At 35.5% G+C, this 18,016-nt stretch overlaps 1 protein-coding gene and 1 long non-coding RNA gene across 2 annotated transcripts; one reads left to right on the forward strand and one right to left on the reverse strand.

Moving 5' to 3' along the window:
* Nucleotides 1–3,514: 3,514 nt before the first annotated feature.
* Nucleotides 3,515–17,768, reverse strand: LOC127852924 (uncharacterized). The gene is made up of 3 exons (XR_008036362.1): nucleotides 17,673–17,768; nucleotides 3,967–4,055; nucleotides 3,515–3,653 (listed from the first exon to the last, which is right to left on the reverse strand). It is a non-coding gene; the product is annotated as an uncharacterized LOC127852924 (long non-coding RNA).
* LOC127852923 (cell division protein ZipA-like) lies at nucleotides 4,365–10,941 on the forward strand. Its single transcript, XM_052386958.1, has 2 exons — nucleotides 4,365–5,455; nucleotides 8,189–10,941. The coding sequence occupies exons 1-2, from the start codon at nucleotides 5,134–5,136 to the stop codon at nucleotides 8,227–8,229; spliced, it is 363 nt and encodes a 120-aa protein (XP_052242918.1). The 5' UTR covers nucleotides 4,365–5,133; the 3' UTR covers nucleotides 8,230–10,941.
* Nucleotides 17,769–18,016: the final 248 nt, after the last annotated feature.

The raw sequence follows: 18,016 nt of genomic DNA on the forward strand, positions 1-18,016 counted from the left end.
GACGACACGACGAGCTGGCTATGACAATACCTCGGGTTTTCTCCAAAAACAGCCGAGCTAAAAATAATATTTATCATGGTATTGTTTAAAACACATTAAGAATCTATTATTGACATACCATAATTATATCGCCGAATATCTTCATTTAACATTCACGCGATAGCGTCTATATTATATAACGATTATTTTACTGGCCGCGAACTGACCCTGATACATTGCGGGTTGAAAGCAATTCATTAGAGTGAGGTCACGCTGGAACGACGGCTTGTTTAAAACTTGATACTTTTACATGTTAAATGTTCAATTTCGAAAACAATTAAAAATGGTTTGGCCAAAACGAATATCAGGATAGGGAAAAACGATACTCTTATGTACTTAAATATACTAGTACACAGACAGCAATATGGAAGTAATTACTAAATATGAGAACATAGCCTTTAAGTACAAATGCTCTGGCGCTGACAATCCTCTGAATATCAAGGGGCTCACACAAACTGTATTGATGTCAAGAGTTGAGTGTAAAACTGTTATATCCATCAAACTTTTTCATTAGAGATAAAATTGTTTCATGCTGAACACGCAGTAAAACAGTGAACAGTGTTACATGCTATACTACAAAGACGCGATCATGTTTCCAATGTTCTGGGGGATAATGCTCGAATCAGCCGATGAAATAAATGAAGTGTATTCATTCGTGTCTAGCCGCGGGAAATTTTATTTGAATTTTAAAGGACACTTACAAAGGTCAGGTTAGGTGAAAAGCTGGCTTAGACAGCTACGCCGAATAAAATTAAACAAAAACTATTGTAGACAACCCTAATTCACTTTCAATGCATCTTATTATTTTCAATAATCCTTGCGTATAGCCTTGAATTACAAATTCTTGACTAATTATTCATTTCAGCTCCTTTATCTTACTGCATCACAGAAGTTATAATTTTCTTCACAACTTCAAAATTCAATTCATCAAACACTCCAGAATATTACAAGCACATTTAAAGCTTTCAGTCTGTAATCCGTAGTATGCATTTCTGTCAGCATCATGTTCATTTCGTAGTCCTCATATTTGATCGGAGGCCTCCTTTCTCTTATAGATGTTCTTGTTGGTTCTTTTGGAATCGGTTTCGGTTTCCTCTTTCCTTTCTGTTTAGGTTGCTTCGATGTCTCCTGTTTTCTCACTGCTCTCTTTATCAGTATTTTCTGCATCTCCAGAATCTGTCTCTTTCCTAGGTACTGTCCTTCCTGAGGCTCCTTTAAATTTAACTCCTCTGTCTAGTTTCTTCCTTTTCGTATCTTCTGCATGTTCCTTGCTAGTTTTCAAAGCAGTATTCTATTCAATTACTAATCCATTCAATCTATTGTTCATTCAACTGTATCAAAACCAATAATCAGTTTCACAAATTTCAATATGTCAATATACCAGATTCACTGTAGGTAGTAATGCAGTAAATGTTTTTCACTCTGTTGCACACTAATGCAAGTAAATTGCATTAATCAGACGTATGAACACATGTTATACAAATATTTGCTTTGTTCAAAATATGACATAATACACGTATTCAACAACAATGAAAAATCAATGTCTTTCTATAATGAATATTTATTATGTATACCGGTATACCAATTTGAGCTCAAATTTAATTTAATCACAAAATTTACTAAGTATCTCATATCAATTACATTTCAAAATACACACGCGTGGACACAATATAATTATGTTCAAATGCAAAATAAGGATTCTTCAAAATTTTACTTTTACCAACTGCTTTATGTAGTAACAAAGTAATACAAATTCTTTATAAAGAAATTTACTTTACTCTAACCAATCAAAGCCTATATTTAATAATAAATAACGTTTACTTTAAATAATCAAGATTTGCTTACAAAAAATCTATTTGAAACAAAAAACTGGCTTGCTTATCAAAACAAATAATCTATCAACTTTAAATACCAAAGGATTAATAACAAAGAAAATTTATCTTTAATTAAATACCCTTAGATATATCAAGTCATTGATTGAATATACAACCCAGTAATTGATCTATTATATTATATTTATTGTAACAGACTTATTATTTCTTTGACTTCAAATAGCCTTTCACAGAGTCAGTTCACTGCTGCTTTTTACTATACCTATCTTTAGAATACTATGTAACTAAGCAATCATGTCACATGACTGTCAAGTTGTCAGGTATGTCAAACAATCAGCAAATGAAAATGGGAATCACCTCAGGTAAATTTAAATATTACAGGTAAAATTAATTACATGACCAAACCAGTATAGCAATGAACACAACACACCTTTACACCATAAACAGGTTTATTGACCTAGATATATTCTGCACAAGGTGAAAGAAAACACTGACCCTTGAAAGATCAACTCAATATCAAAACAACAAGATTTGGCCAATTTATATATTGGGACACTTTATACACAAATAACCTGGGGTCAAAATTGAGTACACTTGTCTCACAAAGTTGAAATTTAATAAACATAATTTAAATAATCCCCAAAATGTCTCAAAATGGCAGTTTCAAATAAATATAGAGATATTAGTTAGACTGTTTGTTATGAGAGATACTGATTAGAAATAAAGATCAGCATAAGAAGATAAATAGATGGAGAGAAAAGACTGAGATATTAACTGTGCAAAGTGAAATATCTTACACTCTGACAATAAGGCATACTTATGACATTGTATACAAAACTGCAGTTATGCTGAATGCACAAAAATCTATTGTGCTAGCTATAATATGGAAAAGTGTTGAAAAGGCAACACAGAATTAATTACTTAAGGCTTAACTGCACTTTTTGTACAGAAATTTGTTCACTCACCCTCAGTTGACCAGTTAAAACTGTATAAAACTGCAAAATGTCTTACTGTGCCACTATCAGACAACCAAATGTCTCCAAATGTTTCTGTAATGTCTATTTAGATCCTTGTTTAAGGTTCTAAAATCACTAGATACACACAGATCTAATCACAATTCACTGTTCTTGATGAACCACTATTAATTCCGACAGACTCAATGTAAAGTTACTGTTCGGATCACATTTAAATGGGAACAACCGACCGTGGTTTCTTCATTGGTTAAACGACTCCTCTCTCCGTCTGACGAATTAAACGACTCCTCTCCTGCTGACGAAATGAAAAGTTGGAAACTTTTCATATACGTGTATATCCATGATCAGATGGATGTTCACTTTTGAAAAATCACTGTGTCAAGCACTTTTACAATTTAAAATCCCACTGTATGTACAATCATGTACTATAATCCATTAGAAAAAGTTTACTCTTGTAAATATAATCCAGTTGTCAATTTTACTGTACTGCATATAACTTCAAAATTCACTGTTTATGCAGTCGCTGTTATAGGTTAAAACTTCACTGCCGTCCAAATTGAGCATTTTGACAATAATCCATTGTTTCACTGGTCACAGTTCATATTTTGCTGGTCACTGAAACCCAAAATCATCATTCAAATACGTTGGGCGCCATTTGTCACCGTTTACTCTAATATGTCCCTTTAATAAGTCAGGAAAGTAATCCTCTCGGTCGGGGTGGGTTCTTGGTAAGTCTTTAGTGATTTATTGAGCAACACGGTTACCAATTTCTGTTACTCTTTAATACTGTTGACAATAAGCACGCATCCTGAAAATACATACAATATAAACAATACTTACAATCATGTAATATACATAATTGATACATGTATACAAATACCTTATACTTATATACTTCATAATATACATCTCTTATTTATATCATATCAATATATGTCAAATATACCTTTGTGTGATGTGGCACCTTAACTATATGACACATATATTATATACACAATTACTTCAGGAAATGCATGTTTACTTACATGTACATGAGTTATGCAATTACAGGTTACAAAAATATAACAATCACAGGATACAACATATATAACAATCACAGGTTACAACATTTATTAACTCACCAAACTGAGGGTCTAAATGCACTCTACTCATTGGCACCAGCAATCTCTATACATCACACCAACAATCACACTGTGTACCAGTTAGTTGCCTGTAAATGATTAGTTTTAACATATTTATTTCAAACAATGCACATTGTTTTACAAAGAATATCACACAACATTTATTATAAGTACATGCTTGAATAGGATAAGAACGAAAGACGATGTCTTATTTTGTTCTTCTCCCTATACAAATACTATGGTCTATTACTAAATAATAGACCTGTTTATTGTTGGGCCACTGCTGGGCTGGTTTTTCAGTTTTCTTATTGTTGGTGTTTTTTAACCGAAGTAGCGAATTTTACAGATTTAAAATTTCTTTCTCATTGTTATCTACACAAACAAAAGGTTGTAAATTTTCTCCTTTAATTATTTCTAATCTATTCTAGTAAACGTTTATTAAATATGTAAAATAAAGTTAGACGCCGGTAGTTAAAAGGTGTTTCTTAGCAATTCTTGTGATATTTATGATGGATGCTGAGTTTACGGGCTGTAGTTTACGGATTTCTGTACAGTGGTGGGGAAAAAGTGGATCGGTCACATGGCGTCTGATCTAAGCAATTGTAGTAAGAGCAAAAACAATTTCAAGCTTTATGAGAAAACGTAGTTGATATGCATTCGTGTATTCAGTGAAATAACCATGTTATACTTATTTTCTGAAAATAGGCTAATATCTCACTGGCAGTAAGAGGGTAAATTTCAATCGAAATAAAGGAATTCCCGTGGCGTGTTAAACAAACATATTACTTTTGGTCAGCACAAAAATGTCAAAATATATTTAGCGTTATTATTCAATTTCTGGAGAGTGGGTTGCTTCAGATTCAATTAGGGCGGGCACTATGTTCAGGTTTATCATAAACACTTTAAATGACTGTTGGTTTTTATGTAGCAATAGTAAAAGGAAATTAATTGTGGCAATGCGGCAATAGTCGGTACTTACTGCAGTTAAGAGGTGGTCTTATGGCGCATTTATTTATAATTACCAAGACAGTTTGTTGAGTCACGTTTTAGTTCATATGCAATAAATCTCTAAAAGGTTTGTTAATTATCATAGTGGGTTAGCTATAAGCCAAATATGGCTTTTTTCGGTATTTACTTATTATCTTTATTGTTTATTTTATTGCACACATGGAAACGCGAAACCGGAAAAGGCGCCGTCCGTCGGTCAAACTACACCAGCATCCCAGCCAAAACCTACCTGGCACCAGCCAACAACCCCGTCAGCTGCCTTCCACCCAAATGCCCGATCAGCTGCCTCCCAACCAACAGCCTGTCCAGCTGCCTCCCAACCAACAGCCTGTCCAGCTGCCTCTCACCCCCAGCCATCGACTCGGCCAATGGTCTTCAAACCAACAGTCCGGCCATCAACCCGGCCAGCTGCCTCTCAGTCAACAACTGGGCGACCATATGCAGCCTGCAGCAAGCCAGCCAGATCCGGCTGTTCAATCGGGTAATGGTTTTAGTGAGGATATTTTTTTACCAGGCATGATTCCTAGTTTTCAGTCTGTTTTAGGTGATCATGTTCCTCAGTCAATTAAAGACAAAATAATATCAGGCCAATATGTAGATCTGGCATGTTTGTTGGAGGCCCCGGTAGTTCCTGAAGATTTAGGAAAACATTTGGTTTTGAATAATGCGGGTGAATTAGTGGTCAAGCCCAACATGAAACAAAGCATTGTGGATATAGCTAAATGGACTGACGCATTCCTCATTTTCTCAAGCATTTATTTAAGTGCTCATCCGGTTAAAATGCAAGATCTCTTAAAGTATATGCACACTATAAGGCTGGGGGCAGCAAGACACACTGAGGGTTGGAGATCTTATGATCAACAGTTTAGGTTGAGAATGGGTAATAACCCAGCGAATTCGTGGGCAATGATTGATATGGAGCTTTGGCTGTTGTGTATGGGGCCTCCAAGGCAGCCAGTTCATGATACAGGGAATTTTGTAAGAAAATGTTATGATTTCAATTATACCAGATGCTTACGGTCAGTTTGCAATTACAAACATGCTTGTATGATTTGTGGTTCCGACCATCCTTCCAGGGTATGTCATCTCAAGCCTCGCAACACCAGTTCCTTGGGAGGAGGGTCTGTCAGGGGGGCTGTCACCCAGACCTCGTACAGGCCTAGAGCTTACACGTTCCGACCTAGAGGCCCAATTCAGGGGCTCCGGGGCCCGTTTAGCAGATACTAATACCTCAGTTTGGTCTCTTGGCAAGTCGCCAATCAATGTTGTTACGATTTCTAAATATCTTCAGTTATATCCAAATCAAGAAGTCTTCTGTGCTCAGTAATGGCTTTAAGCAAGGTTTTAAGCTGGGTTATAAGGGTTCACATCTAGGTTCTTCAGCGAATAATTTGGTTTCAACAAAAGTGCATTTTTCAGAAGTCCAAAAGAAACTTGACAAAGAGATTTCCTTAGGTAGAATTTCAGGTCCTTTCAAAGTCCCACCAATTTCCAATTTAAAAGTAAGTCCATTAGGCATTTTAGAGAAGCCAGACGGGGGTTGGCGGTTAATTACACACCTGTCGTATCCCAATGGGTCAAGTGTCAATGATGGTTTTAGTGTGGAAGACATTTCTGTTAAATATACATCATTTGACAAAGTGGCTGACATGTTATTTAGTTTAGGTACGTCAGCAATGATGGCAAAAAGAGATATTAAATCGGCTTTTCGTTTAATGCCTATTTACCCAGGGGACTTTCACTTGATGGGGCTTCAGTTCAACAACCAGTATTATATTGACAAATGCTTACCAATGGGTTTATCTATTGCTCCGGCTTTATTCGAATCATTCTCCACTTTTATACATTGGCTAGTAAGTTTCAAAACTGGGATTCAAACTTTAGATCATTATTTGGACGACTTTATTTTTGGAAGTGCAGCTGGGTCAAATAATTGTAACATGCTAGTTTCTACTTTCGAGGAAGTATGCACCGAAATGGGAGTCCCAGTTGCGGTGGAAAAGTCGGTCGGCCCAACAACAGTACTGACATTTTTAGGCCTGGAATTAGATACTGTGCAAATGACTGTTAGAGTACCTGCTAAAAAAGTGGAAGAACTTTTGAAGCTTTTGCAAAATTGTCTAGTAAAAAAGAGACTTACATTAAAAGAAATGCAGTCTTTGACTGGGAAGTTGAGTTTTTGTAGTCAAGCAGTAAGAGCAAGTAGGACATTCTTGCGCCGATTTTATGATGCTATGTGTGGCTTAAAAAAGTCCTATTATAAGATAAGAGTTAATGGTGAAATGAGAGAAGACATCCTGATGTGGATTCAATTTATTGAAGATTTTAATGGCGTTGTACATATTCCAAATAAAGTATGGTTGGATAACTCTGTCATTCATCTTTACACTGATAGTGCAGGTGGTGCTACTCTTGGCTGTGGTTGTTATTTTGGAGGTAATTGGGCCTATTGCCCATGGCCTGTTCAATGGCAAGGCCAACCTATTTTATCAGATATAACATTTTTAGAGATGGTCCCTGTTTTGTTGGCAATATGGCTCTGGGGGGTCTTTTTGAGGGACAGGAAGATTAAGTTTCATATTGATAATTTAGGTTTGGTAGAAGTGATCAACAAACAGTCTTCCAAGTCGAAACGTTTGATGTTTCTGGTTAGAACATTTGTGTTGTTAGTTATGAAATACTCGGTGGTGTTTAAAGCAGTACATATTTCATCAAAGTCCAATTACATTGCTGATGCAATTTCTCGTAAACAGTTTCACAGGTTACAACAGTTAGCACCAGAGGCACAAGCGAGTCCAGAATCAGTCCCGCCGGAGTTTTTACTGATGATCTGCAACAAGAGGCTAATAGATTGCTAGACAATTCCCTTGCTGCTAATACAAAAAAAGGCATACATCGTTGGGTTAGAGAGATTCTCTGAGTTTAAAAGGCAATACGGCTTGTCAGATGCCTGGCCGCCTACAGTTGAACAGGTGGTTCGATTTGTAGCATGGCTATCCCTACAGAAACTATCCCACAAAACAGCAAAATCATACTTAAGCTCTATAGCTTTTCATTGCAAGCTGCTTGATGTTGTTGACCCTACCAAAAAGTTCATTGTTTCAAAAATGGTGGAAGGAATGCAAAAAGATAAGAAAACACACGATAATAGGCTTCCAATTACCCTCTCGTTACTGCAAGGGATAGTAAGCAAACTTAATATTGTGTGTTCCAGTGTCTACGAAGCAAAACTGTTCACTGCAGCTTTTATGCTAGCGATTTTCGGTTTTCTAAGAGTGGGCGAAATAGCTGTTCCTAAAAAAGGTGATAGTATTTACAGGCAGCGGTGTTGGCAATAGAAGATTTACAATTTGATCACAATGGGGTAATCATTTCAATCCGGCATTCAAAAACTGATCAGTTGGGCAAAGGGGTAGCGCTCAAAATTACTAGGTCAAACAGTGAATTTTGCCCAGTTGTGTGTCTTAACCAGTATCTTCATGTTCGTCCTCAAGGGCCTGGTCCCTTGTTTTTGCACTTTAACAAACAACCAATTACTCGTTACCAATTTTCTGCTATTCTTAAGAAAACGGTTTCTCTTTTGGGTCTAAATTATGGGTCTTACAAATCCCACTCCTTCAGAATTGGAGCAGCAACTGCAGCTTCCCAACTAGGCTATTCAGTGGAGATCATTAAACAGGCAGGCAGATGGGCTTCCAATGCCTACCAAACATATGTTCGTCCTGTTCCTGTTGTCATGCCCAGCCTAATAAATAACCCCCATTAAAAAGGTATGGTTCATATAGTTAGATTCATGTGACTAACAAAAACCAAGTTGTATTTAGGGAAAACCATCTGGATACTGGGTTCATCAATAATCAAGCAAGCCTTCATAGCAGCAAGATTACGACCTGAAGGGGCCAACCTCTGCCTTGAACCCAACATCATCTGGTGGCAAGGGTACAGTGGGTTAACACTTGCAGAATCAAAGAAAAAATTTCTTTCGCTTGCCAATGTGGGTAATTCTCCAGACTATATTGTGTTACATTTAGGTGGTAATGATCTTGGTCGTCGGTCACTGGTGGACCTTCGAAAATTGATTGTCGAGCTATTCAGGACTATACTGTCTATATTTCCAAGTGTTAAGATTGTATGGTCTGCAGTGCTTCCAAGGTCAAATTGGAGATATTCTGATAATAAAGTTGCTATGGACAAAGCAAGAAAGCGCCTTAATAGTCATGGTTCATCTAGGGCTTTGGCATGTGGAGGGCATTACTTGGCCAACTCTGACTTTGGAAAATTTGAGGAACATTTGTTTGAGAAGGACGGAGTCCACTTGTCAACTCTGGGTACAGATATTTTTCTTTCTAATATGTCTGCAGGGCTTGAAAAATTTATAAAGCATAATACACCAATCCATTACTGAAGTTCTAGATGCACAAATTTGGGGGTTCTTACAATTTTAAATCCCAAACATTATGTATGTTGGTGTTGCTATTGAGTCCAAAAATAGATATTTGCAGTTAGTTTGTATGCATATTTTTCTTACTCATATGTATGAAAAAAGAAAAAAGAAAGTTTTTTGCTGCTAATTTTTATGCAATTTTTTGCTGCTAGTTTTTATGCATTTTTTTTTTCTGCTGGGTTTTATGCATTTTTGCTGCTAGTTTTTATTCATATCTTTGCCTTGTGTTTACAGTTTACTGCTTCCGACTCCAAGCATGCGTCCATCCGCCCTGCAGCCAAAGTTCTTTGGCAGTGGCCACCCGTCATCTCTGGCCCAGCTGGTTTCGAGGTTGGGGCATTTGGGCCGCTGGGTCAGCGTTGTTGGGTGGCCATATGGCAATCAGTGCCGGATGGACGCTTTTTACCTGGCACATTTTTTGGGGAAAATATATATGATTTTGTTGGGAGTGCTGATGGCCGTCACCCGGAGTCAGCACTCATATACAATTTATTTGTGCAGTTAGTTATTTGCAGTTAGTTTGGGCTTGCCATGTTCGCAGGTGGCCCTTGCTGCTTGGAGTCGAGACATTATATGCCAGAACCATTTTTTATGTTTTTATGTTATAAGGTCCTTTAATAAAAAGTAAAAATTTAGTTGAGTTTATAATTACTGTGTGAAAAGGGTTATTCATCGGAGTTTTCATATAGGCTTGCCCATGTAATGCTATGTGGCAGTTTGGGTTTAGTTCTTGGCCTCTACAATAATATGGTCTATTACTAAATAATAGACCTGTTTATTGTTGGGCCACTGCTGGGCTGGTTTTTCAGTTTTCTTATTGTTGGTGTTTTTTAACCGAAGTAGCGAATTTTACAGATTTAAAATTTCTTTCTCATTGTTATCTACACAAACAAAAGGTTGTAAATTTTCTCCCCTCCCACCCAACCCATGTAGTTTGTTTTTACACAGTGTTGTTCTGTCACACTTTACTGCGTCCGTTATATATTTAAAAATTTGGTCAGGCTTAGGGTAAATATAGATTTATTTTAAGTTTTATTTGCCTGTCCACATTAATTTTAATAACATAAGGGGAAACTGATTGTTTTCCGTACTAGATTTGGTTTTAGGATATTACATATTCTGCTGGTTTGAGTTGCGTTTTTCAGTTTGCCGTGTAGACGCAGAGTACCAAACGTCGGATACAGGTCGGTCACGACTCCACTTCTGATGGGGCAGTTCGGACACCTCGGGTTCGTCGACAGTCGCTTGAAGTTAACAGTTCCTTGGCAATCAGTGCCGGATGGACGCTTTTTACCTGGCACATTTTTTGGGGAAAATATATATGATTTTGTTGGGAGTGCTGATGGCCGTCACCCGGAGTCAGCACTCATATACAATTTATTTGTGCAGTTAGTTATTTGCAGTTAGTTTGGGCTTGCCATGTTCGCAGGTGGCCCTTGCTGCTTGGAGTCGAGACATTATATGCCAGAACCATTTTTTATGTTTTTATGTTATAAGGTCCTTTAATAAAAAGTAAAAATTTAGTTGAGTTTATAATTACTGTGTGAAAAGGGTTATTCATCGGAGTTTTCATATAGGCTTGCCCATGTAATGCTATGTGGCAGTTTGGGTTTAGTTCTTGGCCTCTACAATAAAGTTGCATGTTGCTAGACGGACATATTTGGATTTTAAATAGTTTAACAATGTTAAAGGTATTCGCTTACTTTTAATAATAAATGTATGCACTGCATCGGTTATTTTAGTATTGATTAAGTAGTCATAAGTGTTGTCTCCATATAGAATAGTTTAAATGCAGGGTTCGGAATATACGGATATTGAGTTCAGAAGTTCGCCGCGAATGTGTACATACCGAGTGCATTCGAGAAAGTAATGTGACGTCGTTTCATGAAGTCCGCATAGACATAGCGGGGATGTAACAATATTGCGAAAAGGTGTTCTTTTAAGGCGCTACACTTTGTTCGTAGGCGCGTGTGTAACATTTAGAGCGTCTTTCGCCGTATAAAAATAAGGGATTCGGAATCTGTCGATCTATGTTAATATGTCTTTCGAAGGAATCGATCGGTTCAGCGTTTTGATGTCATCGGGAAGATTATTCCATTCACATACGTTGGATGGTAAAATTCCATTCACATACGTTGGATGGTAAAAACGAATTTGAATACAGTGACGTTCGCTCTTGAATAGTTTGGAGATGTGACGAATTTCTTAATGAGTAATTGCTAAACGATCCAAACGTAGCGGGTAAAAGGGATTGCAAATAGTTTGGTACATTACGAAGGTTCATTTTATACATTAATATTAATTTGTGTTTGCGTCTTCATTGGCTGATAGTTTCCCAGCCTAGCTCATTATAAAGTTCTTCTAATGAGACTAAACGTGTTCATCATGATGTTATTCGCGCGGCTTCGGTTTGGATTTTTCTATATCATCTTTTTCATATTGCGTACAGTTATCATATACAGCGTCTGAGTACTCAAGGATTGGTCTTATAAAAGAAAAATATATTTTCTCGATAGTTTTTCTATCAAGCATTGTTTTCAATCGACGCATTATATGAACGCGTGTCCATGCCTTTTCTTTTATGTATGATATATGCGCATGCCAAGTGCAGTAATTGGAGATATAAAAGAACACCTAGATGTTTATGGACATCAACGGTGAGTATATTTACGTTATGCATGGTCAATGGTAAATGAGATGGTTTATTTATTTTTTCTAGATATAAGCATTGATTTGGATTTTGAGGGGTTAAAGCATACCAACCATTTGTCAGCCCAACTGGATATTTTATCAACGTCTGATTGCAAAACGGCTGCAGTTTCGTTTGGCGAATTTACGACCATGAACAGACTGGTATCGTCAGCAAACAAATATATGTGTGCTTGTATATCAGCGATGATATCATTTATATACACAAGAAACATAAGTGGACCTAGGATAGAGCCTTGGGGGACACCGGCGAGAATTTCAATAGGGCTTGAATGCGCTCCCGGTAGGATTACTTTTTGTTTACGATCAGAAAGATAATTAGACAAGAAAGATAATATATTTCATCGAATGCCTGCTTGTTGCAGTTTGTATAATACACCTTTTTGCCATACTTTATCAAATGCTTTATTTATATATAAAAAAATACTCTGACCTCAATTCCATCGTCTAGTGCTCTGCAAAATGTATTATAAATATATGTAAGCTGATTAACAGTCGAATCACCAGGCAAGAAGCCAGATTGAGTGTGCGCAAATAATTAATTATCTCGAAGAAAATAAAAAATGGGTTTATGTAATATTCTCTCAAAGACCCTCTCAAAGTATTTAGCAATGATATCGGTCGATAATTAGACGCTACCGCTGGATCACCTTTTTTGAAGCTCGGACACACATTAGCAATTTTCCAACAAGAAGGCATTTTGTGAGTATTAAGACAAGAGTTGAAAAGATCACATAATGGGTAGCTTAATTGATGCATTGCTTCTTTGAGGATACGATTATCAATTCCATCAGGACCGGATGCTTTTCCTTACTTAAGGCTTTTGATTGAGTCAGTAACTTTCATTAATTGTCGTAGTTTGGAATAATCACCAATGTCGTAACGCCAGATATGTCGATAAAACGTTTTACGTATAGGTTTTATAAATTTAATGTAACAAAAACAGGGCAGTGGTACCTAATAGTTTTGTCTAAAAAGGGTTCGCCCGTTACAGAAAGTATTACAGTATTCGGATTACTTACAAAGATTAAGTCAATAATGGAAGATGTTTTGTTCAGAATAGTGTGTTGGCTCATGAATTAGTTGCGGTATGTCATATTGTAGACATAATTAGTTAATTTTTCGTGCTGATAATTCGGCGATAGCATTTATATTAAACTCACCTGTAATAATGATATCATTTATTTGTGTTTCTCTGACTAGTCCTATAGAATCTTCAATAGAATGCATATACGATCTATCCGCACGAGACGGTCTATAAAACACGCCAAAGAGATTGGATTTATGTTTCGAGGGGAACACTTCAATCCATAAAGACTCAACGTCATTCAATTCGAGATCGTGTCTTCGTTTGAAAGCAATATTTTCATTAACGTATATAGCAACGCCCCCATAAGAGTCAAATGAGCGATCCTTGCGAATTGGCTGGTGGAAGCCTTCGAAGAGGAGATCAGTAGATGGAATAGAACTATTTAACCATGTTTCAGTAAAACCAATTATATCAAAATCAAGTAGCCCTGTATAAAGAACATCTATTTTTTGCATCAGACTTTGAATATTATAATGAATAAAACTTAAGTGGTGTGTTGCAGAGGCATCGGAAGTGGATAAGGAATTGTTTGCATTTGTGTTATAAGATGTCTCCGACAAAGTAGGCCCTGGGTTTGGATGTATATCACCCGAGCGTAATAAAGCCTAATCCAGCAGCATGTTACACCAGACAGGAAACATTTAAAGACAGTTTTGAGAAAGATAATATCAGTATGCATGTTTTTTCCTATCGAGACACGCTTACATGGGTGTTTAATACTTCGTGATATATTTATAGACTGGTATAAATTACTTTGTAATGAAAAGAGACTACAAACACTTAGCCATAATTGGCATGCATATAATACGTGTATGAGAAGTGGAAAAGTAGCTGGTGGTCGATATGCAATCATGACAGCGTTTTCTGGTCTCTGTTTAAGGTACAACATAATGATATGTTCCAATGAAGACAAGGTGAGCCAGAAACGCTGACATGATACCTTAATGCATTTGATCATACGGACATATTGCGAGGCTGATATTAATATTTGATTACGTCGTTTGCTACAGAACTGCTTCAAAAATACGTTGAGATAAGAGAGTTTAGGAAAAAGAAAAGCAAAGAGGACGATGCTAAAGGAGGATAAAATGTTAGGTAACATTTAAATGATATGTGAGGTTATGTTGGGTGTGTAAATGATAACATGAAACAAAAACCTAGAAAAAAAATCAGTTAAACAGTTCAATTATAAATAATATACCTTTGAAGCAAACAGTAAATAGTGGTTGTAAATGATTAAAGTGAGCATCTGTGTAACGATGATAATGTACGTAAACGTACACACTTACATATATAAAATATGTGAAGGAATTTAACGAATACAGTAGTATACAAATGAAGAAAGCAGCAATATAAACTGATCTACAATGCAACATAAACTAAGTTATGCTCATTTAAGCGAGATCCGGTATTGCGTCTATATAAAGCTATATATAGCTTAGAGGCCACAACAAATTGATTAAATGTTCGATGGATTCGCCGCACCTAAAAATCTTAAAACTGAATAAAAATATTTTTATTTTTATTTTGCGCCCGCAGCAAATAATTTGCTGCGCACCTATTTATTAAATGATTTAGTTTTATTTAGCCTACGTATTTTACGACATAGGCCTAGAGTGTTATTTCACTTTGCGTTATTAGATTGGTTTATGGATAAAATTGCAGCGTTCGTCTGTCTTGTCATGTCGGCAAAAACCACAAATAGAAATGTTAATTTTCCCCCGTGGCAATGAGTCATTGCATCAAAGATGATTTGAGTTATTTTATAATTTCAACCGGATCTACATCAGGATGTCAAATGTCGCCAGTATGCGTTCGATTGGTAAAAATCTGCAAATAAACTTGTTGGTATTGATTAAATTAAAATATTAAAAATTAACATGCAAAGGAGTGTTGAACTGGACGAAAAAAATGTCGAGTATAATATAAATTGTACGAGCCACCTATCTACTAGTTCAAATTGTTGATGGCTAAGTGCAAGGTGTACATTATGCCCCTAAAACATAAATTTAACATAAGTAAGAAAGTGAAGAAACTTTCTGGACCTAAACAACTTTACTGGCATTTGATTGACTTTTTTTTATATTAAAATACAATACTTTAACTACCCATTTCTTATTTTTCTTTCATTAGGAAGTTATGTTTTTTTTTTTACTTTACAAAACTTAAACTTCTCATTTCTAATTTTAACAGTGCTAAAATAACGAAAGTAATGCATTTAGTATTGTATAATACCATAACCTATGATATTTAGAATTAATACAAATTCGAGATATTTCGTATCAGTGTTTTTGCCACAAATTACAGACTCGTATAGGCTGTGTCCAAATTGAAAATTGTAATAAAGCTGTTTCTCAAAAAGTAACTTTTTTTCTTTAAAAAGTCTCGCCAAAATTTCAAAAAAATAAGTCAATTTTTTTTTTAATAAACTCAATTGGTTTATTGAGTTTATCATACAGCAGTTTAATGCCCAAGCACTTTATAATATACGTTTTAGAAAGCAGTTAAACATGCACTAATTAACAATTGGTATACTGTTATCTATAATAATAATAATGATTCAATATTCTCGATTTCATGGTTTATCGCACGTTATCCCCTATCAAAAAGGCACATGCTGTAAAATATGACGCGAAGAAAAATCACTGCTTATGCTTGATATTTATTGTATTATTTATTTGTCATGTTATTTAACCATCATTGGCAGAAAACTAAGCTTCTTATATAACTTTGATTATGAAACCTAAATGTACAATGTTAAATTTAAGTAATAACTACCTGGTGTGAGTAAGCAGAACAGCTATTAGAGACTGTTGTTATTTATTTTTACAAACATTTGATAAGGGCTTAAACTCAATTATTACTTCTAAATGATCTTGTACTGGTATTTTGCAGATATCATGCATTTGTTTGGCAAAACATATCAATTTACATTGACAATACATAATGTGTTTTTTATTTTTCGCCTTTCGCTCGCCTGTGATTTAACAAAAATAGGATAAAAATAAATTTATTTTTATTTCGCTCGCTTGCTCCATTTTTGGAAAGCAAAAATCCGTAGAACAAATCATCAATTTGTTGTGGCCCTGTGTTGCTATACAAAGTCCATAAGTCAAATTATTGCTAGAAATAGTTCAAACACAAATACCTTCTACTCACAATGTTCATTGCCGGTTTGCATCCTTATGTCCACGGTTATCATATATTTACACTCATTATAGCATTCTAGGTAGCACACTGAATAAATCCAAACCCAACAAATATTGATATGATTCACATCATTTGAGAGAATTAGCAAAATATAGTTTACGATATAAACACATCTAATATGTCCACCATCGGAAGCAAAACATTTTGAGGCCAAGCTTTTTACAGACAGAATGGAAATCTTTAAATATAAATTAGTAAAAACTTTATGAAATCAGTGTATCAATAAATGCAATGTGTGAACCACTAACCTGTCTATTAATTCCATGATCCAATAATTATTAAAACAAGAATAAAATATCAGATAAGACTTCCAGCAATTCAGAACTTATCATAAACAATGACCATCAAACATTGACCATGCTCAATCCAATCAGATTGCAGCATTTTGGAGGCAAATCAAATAACCAATAAAAAAATGGGTTTACATTTGACAGGAATATGTACAATATTTGGGATCAAGGGGGACAAATCCAACAAGACTAACAAAGTATCTAAACCTTAAAATCCAGCACTGTCACATATATTACGCTCAATGTAACGCTAACTGCGACATCGATATTTCTTAGTTGATATCTTGCACGACTAACATAAGCGTGGTTTATTACGTAGAGCCAAATCGCAATTTCCGAAAACCGTTTGTATTCATAGAATTATCGATCCTTCTGAACATAGGCTGGGCGAGAATTTGCACTCTTATTACTTTTTACCGATTAAGCTAAGTACTGAATTTTCGTCGATTTTGTTTAATAAGGCACACATCGTGTACATTCATAAAATTGCATACATACAATTTTTATTTACATAACATGATCGATTCAGCTCTTTGTATACGTATTAATATGTGATAGATATATGATGAAAACCAGTTTTCCTATTTTTAGAAAATCGTCTGCATGAAAACTGGATAAATCAGGTACATTTTATTGCATTAACTGTTAACAAGAAAATAAAGCATTAACGCTCACCTTTACAATACGTTTCAACGAGGGTTTATATAAGATGAAATGGACTGTTCACAATATAAAGACATAAACATGATTGAAACAACAAAAAAAACACGTTCGTGGTGGATGATAGGGTTATAAACAGGTTTTGTAAATCAACATCCTTTATAGTAAAGAAAGCTAACATAATTACCTAACTAATGTGATGCATATTTAAAAGTACGAAACTGCTATATGATTATTTAATGTTCATGGATTTAGAACTGAACAAAGTGAAATAAATAAATAAATATGTAAATACCGTTGCTTCCTTTCTTGTTAATCCTTCTGCGTTGTAAGTTACAACGTCTCGTCGACTCACCTAAATTCACAACTAACCTAGATTCGCGGATGTTGTTTTCGTCACGTGGCCGGTACCGGGATTTGTTTCTACGCATGTATGATCGTGGCGATATGCAAATGAATGTTTACTCGATTGGAACGATTGAAGATTTGTGAAAAATAATGCTCTTTAAACAAGTAAAAAGTGTGAATAACAATCAATTAGCAAAAATACCATATTTTCTTAACACCAATAATATCCGACCATCGAATTTCATATATATTAAGTAAAAATCAGATATCACGATTTTGTGTTGTCGTCTG

The sequence above is a fragment of the Dreissena polymorpha genome, chromosome 12 (assembly GCF_020536995.1).
Source record: "Dreissena polymorpha isolate Duluth1 chromosome 12, UMN_Dpol_1.0, whole genome shotgun sequence".
NCBI classification, from domain to species: Eukaryota; Metazoa; Mollusca; class Bivalvia; order Myida; family Dreissenidae; genus Dreissena; species Dreissena polymorpha.

Bases quoted from the DNA above. Each gene is read 5' to 3' on its own strand.
- LOC127852923 (XM_052386958.1), top strand. From the start codon at position 5,134: ATGGAAACGCGAAACCGGAAAAGGCGCCGTCCGTCGGTCAAACTACAC. The intron at 5,456-8,188 runs GTAATGGTTTTA...TGTGTGTTCCAG, and splicing joins AGATCCGGCTGTTCAATCGG to TGTCTACGAAGCAAAACTGT.